The 9,823-nt window shown below is 42.3% G+C and overlaps 1 protein-coding gene across 3 annotated transcripts in view; it reads left to right on the top strand.

Moving 5' to 3' along the window:
- dtnbp1a (dystrobrevin binding protein 1a) overlaps positions 1-9,551 on the top strand; it is a 14,684-nt gene extending 5,133 nt beyond the window's left edge. The window contains exons 10-11 of one of the 3 annotated variants that reach the window (XR_013964416.1): positions 1,145-2,658; positions 2,697-9,551. Coding sequence is in view for 1 of the 3 variants with exons in the window: in XM_080768853.1 (XP_080624979.1) it covers positions 1,145-1,401 (257 nt within the window). In the remaining 2 variants the exon portion in view is untranslated. Of the gene's footprint in view, positions 1-1,144 lie in introns of all 3 variants that reach the window. The other 2 variants (XR_013964417.1, XM_080768853.1) reach the window with 2 other exon arrangements.
- The last annotated feature ends 272 nt before the right edge of the window (positions 9,552-9,823 follow it).

The raw sequence follows: 9,823 nt of genomic DNA, 5'->3' as shown, positions 1-9,823 counted from the left end.
AGTGAATTAAAAGTATTCTAACCCAAATAATTAAAGCAATGGACAAAATGTCCAAAGAAAACTGATTCCCAGCTTCCCCCTCTACTGCCCTCTGCTGTTCTAATCTAAATAAAGCAGAAACTGCCCAAAAAAAAGAAAAGTAAAACACCCAGTAAAACATTATACTGCACAGGCATAAAATGGAACCCGAGCCTGGCCTGTAACTGAAACTAACTGATAATAAATAATAATAATAATATTAATAATTCTATTTATTTCCTGTAACAATGTCTCATTTTAAAAATCAACACTTTCATAGATTAGATTGATTTATGATAGATTTGTGTTTGTACGTAGCCAGCAGGGTATAATATATAGTGAATGTGAATGGTGTGTCAGTTCTGCTTGACTCTGTTGGGGTTTATTTTGCTCAATATGCCTTCCATATAAAGGTAGATTATCACCTGGGCATTCCACGTACTGATAGATGATAGATGGATAGATTCTTGCGACCCAAACCAAGCAATTTAAAGCAATTTAATTATGTCATGCTTTCAAAAACATCCAAAATAGCCAATTTAGAAGATGAACAGATGAACCTACACAAATGGATGGAAACATTTGTGGTGGTTTTACAAAGATATTTGCGATTATCTCACATAATTGCAATCAGGAGATACGCACATGTCCCTGCTTCTCATGACTGTCTTTGGTTAATTGAAAATGCATGACCCTTATAGAAACAAGTCTTAGTGCTTTTTCTGGTTTTAGCCTCTCAGCAGATTTTGTATTGACCTGTACTTTCCTTGAACTGTACCCCCATTCTACAAACTGTTAATACAATTTGCAATCAATCAATCAATCAATGATCAATGTCATAATTAATTTGTTTCCCTTCATGGGGTTGCAGACTTCTACTTCACACTGAAATATCTAGCTGTAGCGGGTTAGGGCAGATTCACACTATGGGTCCCGGATCGGTACCGATTGAAGTGTACTCGGGATACGGATCGCTGCAACGGGAAAGCCATCCGTACGAAAAGGCCAATGCGAATCATGGCCAGCGGGGGACCAGGCAATCGTATTCGGGAACAGTTCGATTCTATCGGACTCGGTGTGAGGCTGCCCCCTAAGTTCACTAACCCGAGCATTCCGCGTCAAACAGGTCCCGATCCCGAGTCTTGGTCTTCAGAATCTCCCAGAGGCTCCACCAGCCAGGCCCCTCCCACAGAGACACCGGCAGCCAACCAGGACACGGCAGGGGGTCGGGAGGAAGAGGCAGCCAGCGAGGGGAGTGACACGCCTCTGGTCCAATCGGATGAGGAGGACATTCAGGCAGACTCGTCTCTGGTGGCTCTGCCGGAGGTCTGTCCAGCGAGGTGCTCTGATGACAGTGACTCTGGGGAGACGCCCTCTGGTTAGGACACACACATCCACTAGTTAGTAGTGGTGGTTAGTGGGTATAGGCCTGTGGTTGTGGTTCACCCTCCAAAACGCAATATGAAAGAGGACCTGCTCACTCTGGCTCTTAACTGGTTCAGCGCCGCCCCCGAGAGAACGAGATTCATTTACCGTTGCAATCGATGACATCCAGAGATTTGTTTTATTCCCCATAATCCGGGAAAAAAATTATTGGCATGTTTTAGCATTTTATGCTCGCGTCCACCTAAAAAATGGCCCAAATACTCACGTGCACGCTCGTGCACGCACGCACGCACGTGGTCTTTATGTGCATTATGGCTCATAATCTGTTCAAAATGCGATATTCGGGGCTTGATTAGAGCTTAATTTGACTGGGATGTTCCAAAAACTAATATTTTCCCCAATCCGATCACCTCCTCTCCTGTGAAAAAGCTAGCAGACTAGTGTTTGAAACCGAAACTGATTGTCGGTCATTTTAGGAGTTTCTTTTTCAAAAACGTCTGGCACTGGTGAGCTAGCGGCCACTACAGCACAGGCTGCGCTGATCCAGTTAATTGCAATTAAAACAACTAAATCAACTTTGACTAGCCGTGATACAAGGTGCTGAATTTGATGGTATTCTGTAGTTTGTGTTAGTGTTGCCTGACGGCTTGTAGCTAACTCTGGTGCAAGGTTTTTCTTAAATCACAATACACGTAATTCTGTACACATCCACCTTCACTGTCCAGCCGTCTTCTCTAAATAGGTTTTTTTATGCTGGTACTCTTATCTAGAAAAGCACAAGGGACATTACATCATGTCAATGAAGGATACAGTGTTTCTCTTTCCATACTGTACCTGCGGGTTGTCTTCCAGGCTGAAACATTGTATCTCTCCTTAAATAGTTTTAATTGCAATAAGACACGTTGTGAATCTGTTCTCTTAATTCTTTGTTGACCGACTGCAGTCTGCAGTGGTTTTTCAGGACTGCAAATCATTCGCATGTTTATTCAAACAAATTCAGCAAATGGTAACGGGTAGAATTCCACCTCCAGGGCGTACTCCACATGTATCGCAGTATATATCACCAGGGACGTGCAGAGAGTGTTCGAGAAGGCACTTTTGCCCACAAAAATAACAGATCTACAAGCTCACAACGAGAGCTTGTAGATCAGCTATTTTCGGGGTGCAACCCAGCACTCTTTAGCTAGTGGAGATGTGGTGTAACGACATGGATTTCTAAACAACATTGCTTCATTGCGAAATGCTTCAGTTCAAGTTCAGGAGACTGAATGCTGCCCTGGCATGGAAAGGAGGGGCATGTGCATTTCTTTCACCATAGTAAATGCTGCATTCGTGGTCTGGAAAGGGCCCCGGAGCCCCCTTTTGATGTCTATGTGTGCATGTCCCTGTATATCATAAATAATCATAGTACGTAGTAGAATGCAGCCCTTCCTCTTCCAGGTAGGCTACTACTCCAGGCCCATGAGGACATGCAACAACAACAAAAATATATTCTTGGATTAATCTTAATATTTTCTTAATTTACACTGCAGCCACAACGGACAAAAGTGCTTTTCAACTCTCATCGTGGCGACCCAGGCCACTGCTAGCTTCATAATCGGCTTCATAATCTGCCAGAGAGAAATGTACAGAGCCATATGGAAGGCCATTCAGCACAGAGGATCCTGTCGTGTGCCAATTTATACAAAACAAGTGACTAAACTGATACATTTACAAATCACTAAACTACTATATTTACAAATCAAACTGCGACAACTGCAGACAAAGGCGGCAAGGGCAGAAAAAATACGGTCCCCTCATCCTGCCCAAATGTGTGACCCAAGAGGGCAGCATCGCTCCAAGGGGGGACTCTGTCCCTCCAAAAAGGCATGCGAGAAAGTGACTATAACGCCACTGCGGAATTCGAGGCGGACTGTGATAATGAGAACCCAGTTCAACACGTCCAGCATGAGATCAAAACAGACATCCTCCAAAACCAGGAATGGATTGTCATAGTCGCGATGTCGCGACGGGAGGTCTATATACCCCGTACAGAATCTGGGGACCTGGGAAAAGTGGTGACAACGGAAGTCCACAATGCTTGATCCATCGTCGCATGATTCCGATGTGATGAAAATCTACAAACGTATTCCGTAAATGAGTGGTTATCAAACATTTTCATGTCGGGGACTCCCAAAATTATATGTATTTGGCTGTGTGGACTCCCATCTCAAAAATTGTTTGCGCCATGGACCTCCAGAAGCAAAGAGCTGAGTAAAAGAAAATTAATTTGTTCACACAAATGTTCATGTTTCACACGTTTTCATGATTTAAAAAAATATGTAGCGGATCAAAAGTCACACGAGGTGACGCGCTGTGAGCTTGTACTGTATATCTGCTATTTTTGAATAGCCAAAGTATAAAATTATTACAAATTATTGTGACGGTATGTTAACTCAACACTTTGAGAACCACCGATTTCAAGATCTAGGAACTATTGAGTGACCAGTCATTGGTCCGACAACGACAACCTACCTCAAACTCTAACCGCAAGCACGGAGCAGCGCATGTTCGGCAACCGTAACGCATGTTCGCCAACCTTAATCCGGTCGCCGACCTTAATCCGGTCGCCGACCTTAACGCATGTTCGCCAACCTTAATCCGGTCGCCGACCTTAATCCGGTCGCCGACCTTAACGCATGTTCGTCAACCTTAATCCGGTCGTTTTCCGCATGTCGGACCAATGACTGGTCGGAAAAGCGTACGGACCCCGTGCGCTATTATCTTCGTTGATTTTGCTCAATTTGCTTAATCCTAAATCCACACTTTCAGGTCCCAGTTTGAAACCAAATGGGTCGCATCGCGACGCATTTGCATTCCGCAAAAGATTGAGTATTCAACTGCATAACGTATTCATATGCCAGTCATGCTTGGTCGTTTAGTTGCAGTCACAGGCCACTGAGGCCAGGCTCTAGTGTATTTTTGGAGCTTCAGGATATTCTAGTGCCGTCCCCGTTTTTGCATGGTTCCTACCTATGTCTACATGAATTAATTGCTACAATACAATCCTATAGTGTCCATGTTCTGGGGTGAACATTCGGCGAAAATAGCAGATCTACAGCCTTGAATGGAGAAGTGTATAGGGTGTGGATTACAGACATACAGAGACATGGTGCATTTATAGATGGATAGAACTTAAGATGTATAATACTACTGTAAACGTTTTGTCTTAATTTAGTTTTCGTCTTCACATTTGTTTACAGTTTGTCCACAGTTATTAAAACATTACCAAACTTAAGTGAATGATTAAATCAATCGATGTTGTCCAAACATTAAAAAGCTTTAAAATGCATACACAGGGAGTCAAAGGAGAGACTTTTGTCTGTAGGGATACATTTTGTCTTGCTCAGGGACACATCCACACATAGTCAGGAGGCCTGCTTAAAGGGTCAGGACACCCAAAATCTCCTTTTCTTAGATTTTAGAAGTATAAATGTGTCACTTAGCAGATCAGACATTTCTATTTGGATCAATGGGCTGTCAATGGAGCGTATTGCAACTCTAGATTCATCCCATTATAAAATAATCTAGTGTTGCAAATTGTGGCCCAATAGGCTCCTGACCTACAGGCCCCATGGCTGGTTGAGCTCTGCGCAGCACACAAACGGCTAAATAAAAAAACAATGCAGTGCATACGTAGATGTGGTTTATTCTTTTATTATTACCTTTTTGGGAGTTTACCGGCTCCTTTTGGACAAAACATTTTCTTTTCTTAAAAACCTTTCTTTATTTCCTGGTCCGTTCTACTTTCTTCATGACAACATAATGTACCACATATATACAGCATTATACATAACAAAAACTGGCGGTCTGTCTTTTAAAATGGTTTGGAAAAAAAAGTGGAAACAGCCGATGCGTCGCGAGCTTGTAGATCGGCTATTTCCGCTATTTGTCGTACGACTAAGTAATTAGGGCTTAATTGGTTCAAGCCGAGGACGTCCACGTTGTCCAATCATCCAATCTCGCATTACTTTTCAGCACGTATGAACATCATGATATATTCAACTATCAGAAGCACGCCAGGTTTAAGCAATAATGTGATATTAGTCAAAGAGGGCTCCTGTAGCCCCTTTCGGAACCCTCAGTTACCTTAACCAGGTAACCGAGGGTCCCGGAAGGGGCCAAAGGCTCCTGGTGAAGTCGCTTCTTCTAGCTTTAACGCAAAATGTTAGCAGGAAGAAGTCACTTTCAACAGGAAGACAAACAAATATGGAAGATTTGTACAATGAATAAGCATATAAACATTAGTAGTTAAACTTTTCTGTTCTGTTGAAATGTGTGGTTTCTTTTTTAGTCTTTTGCTAAATCTTTATTCTTACTATTGAGACATTAGGGGTTGTCCCAGTTAATTGCTTAGCCTTGCTGAATGATGTATTTCTTGAAAACCTAAAAGCGCATCATCTCATAAGCTCTAGATTTATCCTGTTAAAATTGAGTTTCCTTTTCCTTATAGGTGCCAGAAATCTACCAGTGCATAACGTTTGACAGCCAGCACTAGCTATTGTGACATATCATCATATAGATATCACAAAATGTGAGATCATACATATGAAAAGGTTAGTCTCTCTGTATGATTGCATGTCGGTAGCACAAGTTTAAAGATTTGTCTATTACAGTGTATCAAGTATCAACTAATCGATAGTACAGTGGTTCCCAAAGTGGAGTCCGGGGACCCCCAGGGGTCCTTGAGGGAGTTCCAGGGGGTCCCCAGCTAAATGATAGTTTGGAACCAAATGGATCCTTATGGGTCTGTAACTCTGAGTGCACAAATGGAACCAAATGGACCCGTTGTACACTTTCAGTTAAATTAACATCGATTTTATAAATAGAGGATAGAAGGATAGATAGAAATTATAGGGATAAAAATGCCATTAAATGGGGGTCTGTAGACTAATATGCATGTCAAGCTGATGACATTGAAATTGAAATTAAACCGGTTGAGAATCGCTGCTAGTCGTAAAAATCTTCTCTTATGGGGGTCCCTGGCATATCTTTTCAAATGGGGGTCCGCGGGCTAATTGTTGTCAATTTGGGGGTCCTTGACATGAAAAAGTTTGGGAACCACTGCTTTAGTGGAATTGATTTGAGGACAGCCATAGCAGCATTGTCTATATGCCATTAATCACAGACTGCTGTAAGAACGCAATTTCCCCATAGTATTATTAATACATTCAATAACGTTTCTTCTTATCTATACGTGTTACGAAACACACTCCCCCTGCATTGAAAATGACCCTTATTATTCAATATGGTGCCGCTCATTAGCCTGGCAGCACAATGTCACAACAGCGCACTACCAACAAACAACCATTTAATATGCATATAGCTTGGTGTGTACCACTGTATAATCATCAACCACCAACCCTAACATCCTTATTCCAGGGGTAATCTACAGTGCGGGTTTGTAGATTGGCACTTTCCCCAATAGGCCTATCTCGCAGCCCTTCCCCTCCCCCTTTCCAGAACTAGTGGTGTTGACGTGACGTCACTCCATAGACATTACATGTTAAAAGACCTACATTCAGAAGCCATTAAAGGTAAACTTTATTCTATTCGTTTTAGCGGTCTTGACATCTTGTTTTCTTCATAATAATATTGGTCTGTGAGATAGGCCTATCCCCGCTATATGATTGACTGACTGAACATTTTATTTCACGATATGCAGAATGGGTACATTTCCAACGAAAGCACAAGTCAATACAAAAAACGGTACTTTGTTTGACGATCCATGATTAAGCGTTACACTTATTTACAACAGGGTCCACCCTTTCAATTCACCAGAACATTTAGAGACTTCCCACTGATGTCGATTCAAGAATATAAAACTAGTTTTAGGATTATTATGACCAAGCCCCGCCCCCTTATATCTGGTGAAGGGTACGGTATGCTAATGTTGCCGTCCCTGTTTTGGGCATGTCGTCATTAATAGGCAGACAATTGGACACATTCTCAAAGATTTCCAAATGCGTTTTCAAAAATAACTTGACTACTCTTGACACTGTTCCTAAATAGTTTCTCTCCCCGTGCGTTGAAGTGGTGGTTAACAAGTGATGTTGGCTGGTGTAGTGTAGTAGTAGTAGGCCTGTTGGAATGAAAACCTGAATACACGCGGCTCCCCCATGACATGTGGGGTTAGAGTGACCGTCAGAGAAAAAAGGGGTTCGATTCCTGCAACAACTCCTGTGGAGTCTGCTGGTGTGTGTCAACAACATCCCGGTAATACTGTAGTAAAACTGTACATAATTCGAGGACTTGTGATTGATTATTTTACATTTATTCCACGTTTTATCTAGAGGTGCTCTGATCGATCGGCCACCAATCGGTGATCAGCAATTTACCCGATCTGGAGAGACCGATCTTTTATACCATTTTGAGTGTTATAAAAGTCAATCAGATATATCAGTATATAGTATATCAGTCGTTTTGCATCATTGTGACAGGCCTAAACATTCTCCCTTACCTCCCCCCCCACACACACACACACACACACACACACACACACACACACACACACACAGGAACAGTTTTGATGTGGGTTTTGACATAATCATTTTGGAAATATTTAAATTTCCTCCTTACGCACAAGATCGGTATCTGTGATCGGCATCGGTCCCAAAACACCTGATCGGAGCACCTCTATTTTAACACACAAGTATGATGATCGGAGAAGAAAATACTCTTTTTCCCCACACATCATTTCCTGCCTTTGGGCCTGTCCTGATCAGAGGTGTATTGTGGTATTCAGTAGCACCATGGGAAGCCTTTGAGCCTGTCCTGATCAGAGGTTTATTGTGGTATTCAGTAGCACCATGGGAAGCTCATTTTGTAGGCAGTCACTTGACTGATACTTTGTTGCACACCACGTCGCGCACTGAAACTAGTCCCCTTACAGCATGTCGCACTGCGAGTCTGCGGCGCATTGTGAGCTTGTTAATGTTGATTGGCAATTTTTGTTTTGCGTGACACCGGCGCGCAATCGAGTATGAACCAGGCATTACAGCTTTAGTGGAAGAGAACCTGTAGGAATGCACGGCGAGTCGGCGACATTGACATTTTTGCCAATATCCGAAAACCGATTGGTAGTGCAAGTTTGATATTGCGATATCAGTAGGGTTTACATTACACTTGTTATACAGTAACCATGATTCTGGGTGAGAGTACCTTCTAAACAATTAACAGTGCATTGTTAGCTGATTTATTACTGTAGTAGGCCTACGGATGATTGTGTTGAACACTACATTCTGTTTCCAAGTTGAGTTGAGCACCAACTAGTTCAAACAACGTACAGTAGCAGTCAATGCCTCGCCAGTCATGCATGCATTCAACGAGCGCATACATACAGTAATGAATGTGACATTATCGGTGCGAGTTATCGGTTCGATACAAGTTTGAACTAATATCGCGCCTCCCTAATAGTAACCTGGTATTTAACTGGCGATTCAATGGAAATGCCAGCATGGCATTCTGTTGAGTATACTGTTAGCAGTGCACAGAAACATCCCCCAAAGGTTTGCACGGCACATGGATGAGTTTTGTTCAAAGGAAACAAACCGGCATCACACGTCATTTCCGTATTCAATCACAGAGAATGTTTATAGTGCAGAGCATTCTCGACTGGTCTTGGATCAGCCGGTGTGGGAGCTAAAAAGGTTTTGCGCTGAGCCCTGCGTCCCTATGAGCATGGCTTGTTGTGTGACCCATGTCTGGGTCCTCCTCCTTGACCCACTGGCTGTAAGTGCATAGATAGAGCATTCCTGAGATGACCCGTTGCCTTTTATGGTATAATAGGAGGCCACTCTGAATGTGCATGAATCCATAGTTATTTGCAGAAATAATAGCAGAGCCTTAACCTCTTTCAACCAAGCCGTCCCTATATTTGGGGCATGTCCGTGGACAAAATTGCTAAAATGCCAGACCTACAAGCTCAGAATGTGTCACGGTGCAATGCGTTGTGAGCTTGTATACTGCCTGTTTTGGCCACATTAAACTATCATACGACTAAAGTATGAATTAGGGCTAGTGGTTAATACACATTCACTTTATCCTTTCTTTTTTAAATAGAAATACATTCATGTGAAATATGAGATTAAATATTGTTTTGAATTGGTCTACAATGTTCAATTTGAGTCTCTTGTGCTTTGGTCAGGGACATATTTGTTTTAAAAAACTGTACACCATTTCTTTTAGAATGTGAAGTCAAGATTCTAATACTGAAAACCTGAACAGCTGGCAAGAAACGTAGCTTCATCATCATGACATCATCATCATGTTGTATGTTGGTTCTTGTTTCATTGGAGTCGATCTAAAATCTGTCTTAAAAGTGTGTTTCTTTGTTTGTGAGGGTGCTGTACGACCCCAGAGTGGGTTTGCGAGGTGTTCT

The sequence above is a fragment of the Protomyctophum bolini genome (genome assembly GCF_963924005.1).
Source record: "Protomyctophum bolini genome assembly, chromosome: 7".
NCBI classification, from domain to species: domain Eukaryota; kingdom Metazoa; phylum Chordata; class Actinopteri; order Myctophiformes; family Myctophidae; genus Protomyctophum; species Protomyctophum bolini.
Note: the sequence above shows the minus strand (reverse complement) of the source record. Positions and strands in the feature narration are given on the sequence as shown.